Genomic DNA, 13,647 nt, shown 5'->3' on the forward strand with positions numbered 1-13,647 from the left:
TTTTCCAATATGGCCACCTGCTCCTTTTTCCTTTTAACTGAATTAGCGTGTCCCTTTTGAGAAACATAGACTAAAAATCCTAGAGAGATCATTCCAATAGTCAAACACGGGACAATGCTAGTTTTGACGTAATTCCCCCTAGGACAGGCATCCCCAAACTTCGGCCCTCCAGATGTTTTGGACTACAATTCCCATCTTCCCTGACCACTGGTCCTGTTAGCTAGGGATCATGGGAGTTGTAGGCCAAAAATCTGGAGGGCCGCAGTTTGGGGATGCCTGCCCTAGGATGTCGAGTGAAAGTGATAGCAGCCCATAGGACACAATGTAGAAATTCATGAATATGTAGTGTAGCTATGGTGCCCCAAAGTAGAATCTACCTGAAACGGGGTTTTATACTCTTAAATTCTTGTTTTGTGTGACGAATGTGCATGTCTGCTTGTATAAAGTGTTAAAACATTTGCAAATTGTGCCGCAAATGCAAATAAAATACTCAGCCTTCTTTTTTTTTTCCTAACGGGTAGGATGGGGCGCTGAAGCTGAATAAATTACAAGAAGTCTGAAATTAAAGTCCAAAGATTTTATATTAAAACATTAACGCTACACCGCCTCCAGCCTTTGGCACAACAAGCAGCCTTGTTAAACGGTGTTAACAACTTTATTATTAATTTAATTTATTAATCGCTTCCTATGAAACATCCCAAAGCGATTGATGATTTTTTAAAAAAAGTATAGCTTCTCAGGGACAGAACAACCTAAACTGTATAGAAACTTATTCATGTATGCTACTACAGTGGCAAGAATGTTACTTGCCCCAAAACGGTGGCGTAAGTCCCAGCAAAGAAAGAATGGATACAAGATACAATGGAATATGCCGCAATGGTGAAGCTTACCAGAAGAATAAGAAATCAAGATAACACAATTTTCATAAAAGAATGGAAATGGTTCATTTAATATTTACAGATAAATTGTAAACAGATAAAAACATTGGCAGGATTATTGTAATAACCTGCAGTTTCATAAGAGTATATATGTAAAGATGATGAATAAATGAGCAAATTAAGTTAATTCGGACATGCAGAAGATATTAAAAATAAATTTAAGGAACCGTAGAAAGAGGGGGAAGGAAGTCATGTTTTGAAATGTCAAAATGATTGCAAAATTAGTGAAATCTATAAACTTGAAAAGTAATTTTTTAAAAAGGAAGGTATAGCTTCTCACCCGACGAAGTAATTTTGAAAATTGAAAATCTCCCTTACAAGTTACACCTCAACGGTAGTTAAAGTTTAAATCAATTTAAAGTGGTCTCTGGAATGCCTTCGCAACTCAAAAGTCAGCGCTTTACATGCAGTGAAGTCATGCTAACGAGCTCTTCAAACAAAAATGTGGACACGATAAATCGAGGTGCTTGCGTTAGTCTCCCATTTCTGCGTCTATGTTGAGTATACATCGTCGAAGGAGGAAAACGTAAGCAGAAGGTTAGGGATGCCGAGCCCATAGTGGGGCGTGGCTAGGGAGAGCAGCTGCCCGCTTTCAAGATGGAGGAGCCCAGCACGTGGGATGAGCCGAGCAGCGGCTCGAGTAGCAGTAATGAGGAAGATGAGGGCATGGAAATGGAGGAGAAGGAGCAAGAAGAAGAGAAGGGTCGAAAGGGAGCTTACGTGCCAGGACAGGGGGCCCCTCCAGCACCTGGGGAAGAACTGGTGATGGACGAGGGTGCCTATCGCCTCTATCATCGCGCAGGCACAGGTCAGATCATGTATTGGAAGGAGGGTGGGGGGGTCTGTCTTTTTGGATTGGAAAGGAAGGGGACGCTTTCAAAGGTGAACGGGAAAGGATTCCAAGATTGTAGACAGGGAGAAATGCAGGTGGGAATTTGTCAGGTTATACCGGTAGATGCATTGGTTCTTAGATGTGGGCCACACAGGGGTTAGTTTGGTTGTACTGTATAGGCGAGCCTGACTCCTAAAGATCTCGGCCACAAATATTACGGGGATGTGGCGTGGCCAGAGATCTTTAGGAGTCAGGGGCCAGAAGATATGGTGTGTGCAAGAGCTGTAGCTAAATAGTAAGATTCGAAATAGATTCCACTGCATGTTTTTGCACAAAGTTAGTACAGTAATTGTGAGTACAGAACTAGGATCTGAGGGCTGTGCCGGACCTCCTGTTGTTCTAGTTATATCAAAAAGGTGAAACAAATATTAAAAACACCCCAAAGCAATTTCAGCATAAACATTTCCTGCAGAGAGGCCTAAAACTAAATCTGCAATAAATTTACATACCACCATGTAGATGTTAAGATACAAACAATTATTTGTATACAGCGAGGAAGGTTATGACTGTAAATCAACGTGAAGAAAACTCACAGTAGATATGGGGCAAAGAGGGGAATTGCCACAGAAATGAATGCTGATGTCCCTGTGTCTCCTTCGACCCCCTGCAGGTTCCCCTTGTTTGAGCTTTGACATTTTGCGAGATGCCCTTGGAGAAAATCGAACCACCTACCCGCTGAGCCTTCTCCTTTGTGCTGGAACTCAGGCTGAAACTGCCAATGCCAACAGGTGAGTTCGCGAGGAGCTTGGCTTCCATCAAGCCAGCTACACTTGTCCTGCTGAAGCCAGGACAAGAGGGCCTATGGCAGGGATGTGGGACCCCTGGCTTTCCCTAGTTGTCAGGAATGCTGGGAACTGTAGTTACCACCATCTGGACTGGAGGCCCAGAGTTTCGCCATCCTTGAAAACACCTCCTTATGTACCATTTAAATGTCTCTCATTTTCTCCCCCGTCCCCCTGCAAATAGGCTGATGGTGATGAAGATGCACCACCTCTATGGGACCAAACGCGCTGGCAAGGATTCTTCAGAGTCAGAGAGTAGCAGCGACAGTGAAAGTGATGAAGATGAAGAGAAAAAACCCCAGCTGGAACTGGCCATGGTCCCCCATTATGGGGGTATTAACAGAGTTCGGGTACGAACCATATTTCCTGCTGTTCTCTCACTCTGCTCCGGCAAAGTTCTCTACCTTAATGGTCCGTTGTTGTTTCGATAGGTGACAGAATTAGGTGGATCGCAGGTCGCAGCGGTTTGGTCTGAGAAGGGGCAAGTGGACATATACGATCTACAGCGCCCCCTTGTGGCCCTGTCCGACTCTCAAGCCATGGCAGCCTTTCTGCGAGAAGAGCAGGCCAAGATCAAACCTATCTTCTCATTCGCTGGGCATATGACGGAAGGATTTGCTATGGACTGGTCTCCCAAGAAACCAGGTAATCAGCTGGGATGGAACGGGAATGGGCAGAGCTGGGAACGTAGGCACAGGAGACCTGGACCGGCAGGACTGCAGTTCATAATAAATTGTGCCTCTCCTATTCCAGGGACTCTTTTGACTGGTGATTGCAACAAGAACATCCATCTGTGGACACCCAAGGAAGATGGATCATGGCTTGTAGACCAGCGGCCTTTCACAGCCCACACTGCATCAGTGGAAGACCTGCAGTGGTCCCCAAATGAAGCTACGGTGAGGAAGTGGTTTGATGGGTGCAGCTTGCTTTACATTGAAAATTTCTGTGCTTGGGGAAATGTTAATGTGCTTCCTAATTACCTGGTATTTAATCAAAGTACTTCAAATCAGCTAAGGCTGCATTTTTTATTTTTTAAAAAGCCAGTTGCCTATTATTTCTCTTGCTTATGCTTGGCCACAAGGTTGGTTTAATGCAGGCTTCCTCAACCTCGGCCCTCAATATGTTTTTGGCCTACAACTCCCATGATCCCAAGCTAGCAGGACCAGTGGTCAGGGATGATGGGAATTGTAGTCTCAAAACACCTGGAGGGCCGAGGTTGAGGAAGCCTGGTTTAATGGAATCTTAAATCAGATTGGCCTTGATTTGCATTTTTAAAAAAGATATAGCCGAAGATCAGATCCTGGTGTCAGGTGAAGTTTTCCTTTGCAGGTGAGCTTGAGTTTAAGCTGGTGTTGTAAAGCAAAAATGTTCCTTTGCTCACATGGTTTTCCTTTCCTCACATGCTTTGAAATCAAGCATTTTCCTTTATGCTGCCTTTGCAGTTTGAAACCAAATTGTCTGGGCAAAAGAAGCAAGGCTTGTTCTCAGCTGCAACTGCAAGCTCCACTTTCCATAGGGGTTAGCTCTACTTGAAGTTCCCAAGTGGAACCAATTCCAGTGTAGCTTGCATTTGCCCCTACATTTCAGAGGAATTGAATGTAAGCCCCGCTTGTCAAAGAACAACTCTTGATCCCCTGCAGCTGTATTTTTACCTGCACCCAGCTTGATAAGACATTGGGTGGGGATTTATTTGGGGTTGGGACTGCCTTACAGGGGCCCTATTAAGACCCCTGCCAGGCCTAATGCTATGCTCTGACTCTGCAGTCAGAGGTAGTAAAGCTTCTGACTACCAGTTGCTGTAAACCACAGGAGGGGAAAGTGCTCTCCATGGGCATCTGATTGGCCACAGGGAGGACAGGAAGCTGGGCTTGATTGGCCTGATCCAGCAGGCTCTTCCTATGGTCTTAATTAAGCCTGCGATACAGAGGTTCTCCACTGCATCACTTTGCATGGCTTTTTCCACATTTCCTTTTAATTGTGTTCCACCGCACTGGATATCCCTGTGCCTTTTCTCCTTCCTATTCATTGTGGACAAAATCTCAAATTCTGCAGAAGCTTGACACAAACAGCACAAAACGAACATTTATTATACGAAGCAAATCAATATACATTTTACTCTTCTTTTTTTACATTTTTTATTTGTATACAGTCTTTCTATTGTACTGTACGATACTTAAGGCTGTTTACAAGCTGAAGAAACCAAAAATGTACATCTTATAACAATCTAATGCAATACAGAAATGTGATACCAAAACAAAACTTTAAAATAAGCAACCTACATCAAAAAGTAACATTGAACAATTATTAGAATAGTATAAAATAATAATAATATCAACATATAAAAGTTAAAGAGAAATCCACTTAACAGGTACAATAATTTCTAAACTATAATCAACAAAACAACAGCAAGCCACAGTACAAAAAAAGAATACAATACAAATTGAGAAGCAGAGACTAGAGCAGGCATCCCCAAACTTCGGCCCTCCTGATGTTTTGGACTACAATTCCCATCATCCCTGACCACTGGTCCTGTTAGCTAGGGATCATGGGAGTTGTACGCCAAAACATCTGGAGGGCCGCAGTTTGGGGATGCCTGGACTAGAGGGTGGAGCAAGGCAGGTGCAAGAAGGCCTTGCCTGATGGAGTCTCTCCCCTCACATAGGCACTGCTTTGCCAACCTGAGCACAAATCGTTAAGCCGATTTGTAATTACCAGGTAACTGGTCCAATTCAGAACATCGATGCACGAGTTGTGATTCTAAACTCCGATGACAGTTCACAGGGGAAAGGCCGATTTAGACGACTTCATAAGGGCATACTGGAATTTGCGAGAGAAACAAGGCCTGATGCAGGGACGTGAGAGCTCTCCGCTATGTTTAACCATAACAATTCTGTGCCCTTGTTCTTGGATCAGGTTTTTGCTTCCTGCTCAGCGGATGCCTCCATCCGCATCTGGGACACACGGGCGCCACCAGGGAAAGCCTGCATGCTGACTGCCGGCCAGGCGCATGATGCAGACGTCAACGTCATCAGCTGGAATCGAAACGAGCCCTTCATCGTCAGCGGGGGTGATGATGGGATCCTCAGGATCTGGGACCTCAGGCAGTTCCAGGTTAGAAATCACTTTCAAAATATGTTAGGGCAGGCATCCCCAAACTTCGGCCCTCCAGATGTTTTGGACTACAATTCCCATCATCCCTGACCACTGGTCCTGTTAGCTAGGGATCATGGGAATTGTAGGCCAAAACATCTGGAGGGCCGAAGTTTGGGGGTGCCTGTATTAGGGGAAACCTTTAGATGTTGCTGAACTACAACTCCCATCAGCCCCAGGGAACGTGGCCAGGGATGATGGGAGTTGTCGTTTCGCAACAAGGTTCCCCACACCTGTACACATTATTTCCTCTTCAAATCTTCTTCATGAGCAATAGCCCCCAAACTCAACCCTCCTTTTGTCTTCCCCTTTCTCTGCAGAAAGGGTCAGCTGTTGCCACCTTCAAGCAGCACACAGCACCCATCACGTCTGTCGAATGGCACCCTACAGACAGCGGCGTGTTTGCAGCCTCTGGCGCCGATGACCAGGTGACGCAGTGGGACTTGGCTGTGGAGCGAGACGAGGAGGCAGAGGCCAAGGACCCAGCTTTGGCCTCTATCCCACCCCAACTGCTGTTTGTTCACCAGGGAGAGAACGACATTAAAGAGCTGCATTGGCATCCACAGTGCCCTGGCACCCTCATCACCACAGCCCTATCTGGCTTCAACATCTTCCGGACTATCAGCGTCTGAGGGAGAGCGAGGCTTTCAAAATGGCCGCCTGGGGTTTGTGGACCTGTTGCCGAGGGAGGTGCTAAGCCACCGTAACCTTCGTCGCTTCTTTCGAGATGGCTGCAATCTCTCCTCCCTGTGGAGGTGAACCTTCTAAAAATGGGTTCTTTTGTTGGTTTAATAACTATCTTTGCTTTTGGAATAGTCTTCACAGCTGCCCCGATTAAGCTTTGCAGTCTTTTGATGAGGTCATCACCTCTCCGTGTCATTCCGTTAATGAGTGATAATGATTAGAATAGCCTTTGCTCTGCTTTATCTACACTCATTCATTCCTCGAACAAATCGGATGATTCAGGTCTCATTTAGATGTTGCCACTCCACTATGGGAAAAATTCAAAACAGACTTAATGGCTTTCTCTGTGTGTGGAATCATCCAGTTGTCCGGGGGGTCCTTTACCTTTTTACGTACAATGTATAAAACAGTTTGCAAGCATCTGCTTAACTGTTCATCAGAGCCTACCACTGATGCTGCAGGGGGCGGAGGGGAAGTTGTTTGTAAAGAATAATGTATTTTAAATAAATATAAATTATTTTCGAGTGAAGGTTAAAACCCCATCTTAAATTTTGACAGGCTGAAGATTTGAAGGGGAAATAGTGCGACATAAGGGACCCAGGTGGCGCTGTGGGTTAAACCACAGAGACTAGGGCTTGCTGATCAGAAGGTCGGTGGTTCGAATCCCTGCGACGGGGTGAGCTCCTGTTGCTCGGTCCCAGCTCCTGTCCACCTAGCAGTTCGAAAGCACGTCAAAGTGCAAGTAGATAAATGGGGACTGCTCCAGCGGGAAGGTAAACGGCGTTTCTGTGCGCTGCTCTGGTTCGCCAGAAGCAGCTTTGTCAGGCTGGCCACATGACCCAGAAGCTGTCTGCGGACAAACGCCGGCTCCCTCGGCTTATAGAGCAAGATGAGGGCCACAACCCCAGAGTCGGACACGACTGGACCTGATGGTCAGGGGCCCCTTTACCTTTAAGGTACGACATACTAAGCCCACTGTCCTGCAACAGCCATGCACACAGAGCCCAGCAGGGGCTCTCTAAGCCTCATCCATTTGCCACTTACCGAAAACAGAGAAGAACTGGGGAGCAGCATTACCCTACAATAATTTCTCTGATCATATGTAATACAGACTACACGATAAGTCAGAGCTTTTTAATAATTGTATTTTTTATGTTGCGAACCACGGGTGATACACAAATTTAATAAAAATTAATTTTTCAAAGTGGAAGCTAGGAATTCCCTTTGCCCCGTGTCGCAAAGTGCCAGTGTGGTGTAGTGTTTGGAGTGTCAGACCAGGACCTGTGAGACCAGGGTTCAAATCCCTACTTGGGCTTGGCGCTCACTGTGGGTGACCCTGAGCCAGTCACTGCCTTTCAGCCTAACCTATTGCCAAGGGTTGTTGTGGGGATTAAATGAGGGGGAGAACCATTAACGCCACCTTGAGCTTCCGGGAGAAAACGGTGGGATATAAATGCAAGAAACAAATAGGCCTGTGCCACCCTCAACCTCTCATACCAGAGGGGAGGGTGTCCCTTCTTTCTTTTCTGGCCCTAGGAAATCTGCCTAGGTCACATACCCATTTCCCTAGGTCAGATCCCATCACCTTCACTCCACACCTTCCTTGTGTGGCTGATGTGTTTTTGAACTGTGGTGCCTCTTGCTCATCTGCATGGGAAGAGGGGTTTGTAGTTGCAAGCAAAGAGGCCTCCGCCTGAATGTAGCTTTCAATAAATAAAGGAAGACTCACAACTGTTGCTCTGGCCCCACCAGTTCACCCCCACAAAGGTTGCCTGTGGGCTGCAAAAGGTTTCCCCTGATAAGGCTCGAACCTCTTCCTGTTATTTTTGAGCAAGCGCAAACCTTGCCTCCAGGCAGCTGGGAAAAGAAAAATTACACTACTGCAGAAACTCTGCCAAAAATCAGTCCAAGTATTTCTCCTTGGCCATCTTATTTATGTACGCAGAGCTGCCCTCCATGAGACATGGAGATGTCTGTTGGGAGACTTAACTACACACACCGACAATTGTAATGCGGAGGGTTAACTGTAAACGAGGTAAGAGAACAGCCGGAGTAGACTGTGCTATAATAGCTGAAGCCCAGCCCCGCACGACTGTTGGAACGGCAACCCTAAATCACCACGGGCAGCCCGTTTTCACTGCATCCCACTCCACTGCAAGGACGTAAAGACTGCAGTCCCATCCTGGTCCACCGAACACAGCAGCACCGTCTTCTTCACGTTGGTGCCGAGGCGTCCTGCACTGACAACATCACACAGGGAGAGAGGGGTGTCTTTAGAGACACACAGGGCAATGTAATGGGCATGGAAACGCATGGGGTCACCTGTAAGAGGGAGGGAGAAAGGCGGGGTTAGAAGAGGGAAATAGCCCGTCTTGTTTTTTAAAGAGCTTCCTCCTTAACAATCGCTCTTCATTCTAGAACGAAGCCGTTTTGAATTTTTGCCCTAGCAAAAAATGTCCTTGAGTCAAGGAAAGGGCAAGTCTTTTTTCCTAAGGGTAGCAGCAACCACTACCTGCCCAGCAAGAACCCTGGGAGGAGTAGCACTGCAAAAAAAAGCTAAGTGCTTGGGATTTTGTAAGTTTGTGCAGGCAGGCAAAGTCTCTTATACCATCAGACCACAGGGGTGGGGAACTTTTTGGATGTGTGGGTCAAATCTTTCAGGCATCAAATCCACCTATCACATGACATCATTGTGATGTCACCCACATGTCAAATGCATGGCTTTGTAAGTCTTTCTACTATACTCGATTTCGGAAGACTGCTGGCTGGCAGTGGTTCCCTAGGGTTTCAGACAAAATTTCCTGCCTGGAAGGCAAGTGGAATAGCATGGCAAGAACCTTGCGCAGAGGCATTCAACCCTGCCATAATTTGTTATATACTCCCACTTCAGAATTCTATCTACATACACATTTCATTTCTACACCTCCCTTCATCCCAAGGAGATTTCAGGACGATGCACAGCAAACCAAGGAAATTTTATTCTGTAGTATTTTATTCTGTAGACATTACTCCTGAAACCATTAGAGCACTCCTCCCTTCCCCATTTTCAGGAGACCTGTATTCACTATAGAAAGGAAGGCTACTATTCACTGCAAAGCAGAACAGGACTCTGAATCCCTGTGTGCAAGGACAGGGGAAGGCATTTATTCAAGACGGGGACAGGAATCCTGCCTGCCTCTCACCCTTCCAATAGAGGGCAGGCTAGGCCTTTCAGCAAATATACCATTCACTCCTGGGCTAAGAGGCAAAAATGCAGGAGAAGATTGCCCAGCTTTTTATTATTCGTATTTGCCTTTTTGACACAGGAACTTTGATATCACACTTTCTGCTTGAGAAGGCTCAGAGGGGCAAACTCTGAAAACCATAACATTTATCACGCCCCCCCCCCAGCTTGATTCCCCAAGATTCACAAGCCTGCCAGTACCTGGATAAACAAGGAAGTCACCGCCAAATTTGCTCCCACTAGTGACGTAGTAGCCCCGTTCCCAAAGATTCTGGAAAATGCGGTAACGTATCTCGTGGTCCTCTTGTCCAGCATAAGGCCAGTCTTGGGATTGGACATGCCAGTCCACCTCTTCTTCTGGGCCTGGATGTACTCGTTCTGTTGGGAGCTGGACCATCATAGATTGTCGAGGAAGCACAAAGCTGGATTCCGGTTCTGCAGGAGGATCTGGAAATATAATGCAGAGTGGCTTGTAACTGGGCTACCTTAAGGACTACCTTCTTCCACGTATTCCCTCCTGTGGCTGTGGTCCTTGTCTAGTCATTACCACCAGCAGCCTAAGCTCTAACAGATGGGTACCAGGGCAGGACCTTCTTGGTTGTGGTGCCAAGTTTAAGCAAAGCTCTCCCCAAGGGAAGCCCACCTAGATCCTTCCTTTCAGTATTTCATTATTCAGCTAAGATGTGGTTAGACATCTAGGTAGTCACTGAGAACAAAATGCTGGACTAGAGGAGCTACTGGCCTGATGCAATAGGCTCTTCTTTCGTTGCTTTTTACGGAGACGTTTGGGGAAAGCTGGCTATTGCGCTTTTCTTTGCTGGTGCTCCAAAAAAGCGATCAGGTTGGTTTTCCCTTGCCGCATCTTGAAAACAGCCCTCCTGGATGAGGCTGAAGGCCTAACTAGTCCAGCATCCTGTTCTCACAGCAGCCAGCCAGGAAGTGGGAAGCCAATAAGCAGGACCCAAGCATAAGAGCCCTCTCCCCTCCTGCAGTTTCTAGCAACTGACATTCAGAAGCATTGTTGCCTCCAACTGTGGAGGCAGAGCATAGCTCTTATGACTACAGTAGCTCAGTTGGTAGAGCATGAGACTCTCAATATCAGGGTTGTGGGTTCGAGCCCCACGTTGGGCAAAAGGTTTCCTGCATTGCAGCGGGTTGGACTATTTATTTTTATTTATTTTATTTTTTATTGAATATATATACCACCCTATACCCAGAGGTCTCAGGGCAGTTCACAGAACAAAATCAAAATATAAAACCACAATATATAATCAAAATAAAAACAACAACCCAATAACGTCCCCCCTTGGGGTGCCTTCACATTCCACAATTCTATGACTAGTAGCCACGGGCAGCCTTACTCTCCATGAATTTGTCTAATCCTCTTCTAAAGTCACCCAAAAATCTGTCGTTATTGTGCCCTGAGTGCCACAACTGAGGAGAAAACATTTTTCTCTGTCCTCCATAGGTTCTGGGACTACCACTCCCATCAGCCCCAACCAACACTGCCAATAGTCAGGGATGATGGGAGTGGAGTCCAGGAACATCCGGAAGGCCACTGTTTCCTCACCCCTAACCTATACCAGTCATAGTTTAGTTCTCCTGCAAGGGACGCGGGTGGCGCTGTCGTCTAAACCACTGAGCCTCTTGGCCTTGCCGACTGGAATGTCGGCAGTTCAAATCCAGCAACGGAGTGAGCTCCCGTTGCTCTGCCCCAGCTCCTGCCAACCTAGCAGTTCGAAAGCACACCAGCGTGATTAGATAAATAGGTACCACAGCGGTGGGAAGGTAAACAGTGTTTCTGTGCGCTCTGGCACTCGTCACGGTGTCCTGTTGCGCCAGAAGCGGTTTAGTCATGCTGGCCACATGTCCCGGAAAGCTGTCTGTAGACAAACGCCGGCTCCCTCGGCCTGAAAGCGAGATGAGCACTGCAACTCCACAGTCACCTTTGACTGGACTTAACCTTCCAGGAGTCCTCTACCTTACCTCCTGCAGCTTCCTGGGGCACTTCCAAATAAAGCAAAATAGTTGCCACATAGCAAACGTTGGTGCTCACCTGCCTCTTCCTGCCGCCGTTTCTTTGCCCGACCCTGGGCTATACGTTCCGCAAGAGTACCCAGCATGGCTTTCCTCTGTTCAGCCGCCAGCCGAACCTGCTCCTGATAGCTCTTTTCTTGCTCATTTTGGTAGGCGGCCACCTCAAGGGCTGAAGGATCCTGGAGACACAGAGAAGCAAGTTCAGCACTGCCTGTTTTCTGACCACATCCACACCATGCATTTAAATCACCCATGGGCACACACATGTCCACAAAGACCTTCCCTGGGTGCCCACTGGGTCCTCATGCCACCCCAATGAAATTGGGCTTGAAAGTAGTACAGGATTCTGTTTTAGCCAATATAATAAGTTGCAGTGTGCGCACGGTTGCAGCATGAGTATGGGGCCCACAACAGTGCCTCTGGTTTGCAAATGTGCCCTGGGGTTCAAAAAGGTTGGTGGCCCTTGATCTACACTGCACAATTTGCAGCAATTAAGCAGAGCATCCTTCACTTTTGCTCCAGGTTTGGTGTTTTTTTTCCTTCTCTAGAGAAGTAGCAACGATTGGTTGAACCATCACCTGGCTTTTATCATCTCGAAGGGGTTGGGACGCTGTGTTTTTGAACAAGGCTGCCAACCCCTTTTCTGCCAGTAGCCGGACCTCTTCTGGGAGCAGCTGCAGGGGCAGCCCCAACCGCACATTCTGCCGCGGCTTCCGAGCTAATGCTCCAACCAGCGTGCCGACAATACGATGCTCCTCCCGCAATCTCCGCACATCAGCAGCATTCCACACAAAAGCCTTTCCCTCCAAGATGTGGATTCGGATCATGCCTCGGCCTGTATCAGTGCTTCCCTGAGAAGATGGGAAAGGAACAACCACAAAAATACTATGACATTCACTTAACTTCAAGATTTTTTTGGAGGGTGGTGGGATCCACTCCTTTGAAAGGTTTTGCCAGCAGCCTTTGGGGTAAAGGCAACTGGTTGTCAGAGGTTCTAATATTAAGCACTGAAATGTCCCTAAAATGGCAGAGGCAGGTTACTTTACAAATCACCTTTAAAAAAAAACAAGTGGGTTGGCTATAATCTGCTCTCTCCACTATTTAAAAGGTTTGTAATTTATGGAAATAGTTTTTACTGTTTATAAGGGTTCTCTTATGCTGCTTAAAAGAAAGCAGCATAATCTCTCTTGCTCCCAGAACCCAAAAAGAAATGGTGGCCAATCTCTTCTCTCTCCCTGAACAGAAACATAGCAGCAATACAATGTGCTGTAAGCATTCTGAATAAATTATGACTGGTCCAGGGACATAAATATTAATAAAATGGGTGGCAGGGTGGGGGGGTATGCTTGGGGGTGCTTGCAGTGGATTGGCTGGGGGCACCTCTCTGGAATTAACTGCTTTATGCAAAGGGAAGCAAATATATGCAAATACATGCTTATTGTACCGTAAGTCTGAAACCACACACACACAAACTTAACTAGGCAATAAGCGTCAAATTTCAGGTAATAAGTTTCAGGCAACAGCGATCATTATGACCAACGGACCTTACGTCTGATCTTCGGATGAAGGGCGTATACAAATTTAAGTAAATAATAATAATAACAATAACAATAATATACCAGATGAAGAGTAGGCTGCTAGTAAAGGTTGGGACACAGCCTCTTCGCTTCCTGCAACATCACCCCAAAATCAAGACCCTTCACCAGCAACCCTCCCCCTTCTTCCTTCCCAGGACCCAGGAGTCCTGTCCCCTCCACTCCTAGCACCCTCCCCACCCCGTTTTAATCCCATAAACCACTTTCACACCGGATCTCCTTTTGCTTTAAGCCATGAGGTTCCTCTTGCGTGCGAATCTCGGATATATTTTCCTCCCCTTAGTCCCCGCCCCCTTGCTCTAAATGACCCTCCAATCACTCTTTCGCCACAGCCGAAGCGCTTGGA

General features: G+C 46.7%; 2 protein-coding genes and 1 non-coding gene across 4 annotated transcripts; 2 read left to right on the forward strand and 1 right to left on the reverse strand.

Moving 5' to 3' along the window:
* Positions 1–1,511: 1,511 nt before the first annotated feature.
* Positions 1,512–6,970, forward strand: GRWD1 (glutamate rich WD repeat containing 1). Its single transcript, XM_035136612.2, has 7 exons — positions 1,512–1,746; positions 2,441–2,558; positions 2,797–2,962; positions 3,044–3,257; positions 3,366–3,508; positions 5,526–5,723; positions 6,083–6,970. Exons 1-7 carry the CDS (start codon positions 1,536–1,538, stop codon positions 6,392–6,394), a joined length of 1,362 nt encoding a protein of 453 aa, XP_034992503.1. The 5' UTR covers positions 1,512–1,535; the 3' UTR covers positions 6,395–6,970.
* Positions 6,971–7,570: 600 nt separating this feature from the next.
* Positions 7,571–13,574, reverse strand: TSEN34 (tRNA splicing endonuclease subunit 34). 2 transcript variants are annotated; one of them, XM_035137151.2, is made up of 5 exons: positions 13,513–13,574; positions 12,285–12,557; positions 11,726–11,885; positions 9,871–10,116; positions 7,571–8,768 (listed from the first exon to the last, which is right to left on the reverse strand). In XM_035137151.2, exons 2-5 carry the CDS (start codon positions 12,531–12,533, stop codon positions 8,581–8,583), a joined length of 843 nt encoding a protein of 280 aa, XP_034993042.1. In that variant the 5' UTR covers positions 12,534–12,557; positions 13,513–13,574; the 3' UTR covers positions 7,571–8,580. The 2 variants fall into 2 exon arrangements, with proteins under 2 accessions (XP_034993042.1, XP_034993043.1); XM_035137152.2 differs by lacking the exon at positions 13,513–13,574 and adding an exon at positions 13,326–13,487.
* On the forward strand, positions 10,727–10,800 carry TRNAE-CUC (transfer RNA glutamic acid (anticodon CUC)). Its single transcript has one exon. It is a non-coding gene; the product is annotated as a tRNA-Glu (tRNA).
* Positions 13,575–13,647: the final 73 nt, after the last annotated feature.

The sequence above is a fragment of the Zootoca vivipara genome, chromosome 13, assembly GCF_963506605.1.
Source record: "Zootoca vivipara chromosome 13, rZooViv1.1, whole genome shotgun sequence".
NCBI classification, from domain to species: Eukaryota; Metazoa; Chordata; class Lepidosauria; order Squamata; family Lacertidae; genus Zootoca; species Zootoca vivipara.

Excerpts from the sequence above, each read along its gene's own strand:
- GRWD1 (XM_035136612.2), top strand. The coding sequence starts at position 1,536 with ATGGAGGAGCCCAGCACGTGGGATGAGCCGAGCAGCGGCTCGAGTAGC. Across the intron at positions 2,559-2,796 it reads GAAACTGCCAATGCCAACAG|GCTGATGGTGATGAAGATGC; the intron begins GTGAGTTCGCGA and ends CCCTGCAAATAG. Across the intron at positions 3,509-5,525 it reads GGTCCCCAAATGAAGCTACG|GTTTTTGCTTCCTGCTCAGC; the intron begins GTGAGGAAGTGG and ends TTCTTGGATCAG.
- TSEN34 (XM_035137151.2), bottom strand. The coding sequence starts at position 12,533 with ATGATCCGAATCCACATCTTGGAGGGAAAGGCTTTTGTGTGGAATGCT. Across the intron at positions 10,117-11,725 it reads ACGGCGGCAGGAAGAGGCAG|ATCCTCCTGCAGAACCGGAA; the intron begins GTGAGCACCAAC and ends TTATATTTCCAG. Across the intron at positions 8,769-9,870 it reads TGACTTCCTTGTTTATCCAG|GTGACCCCATGCGTTTCCAT; the intron begins GTACTGGCAGGC and ends TCCCTCTTACAG.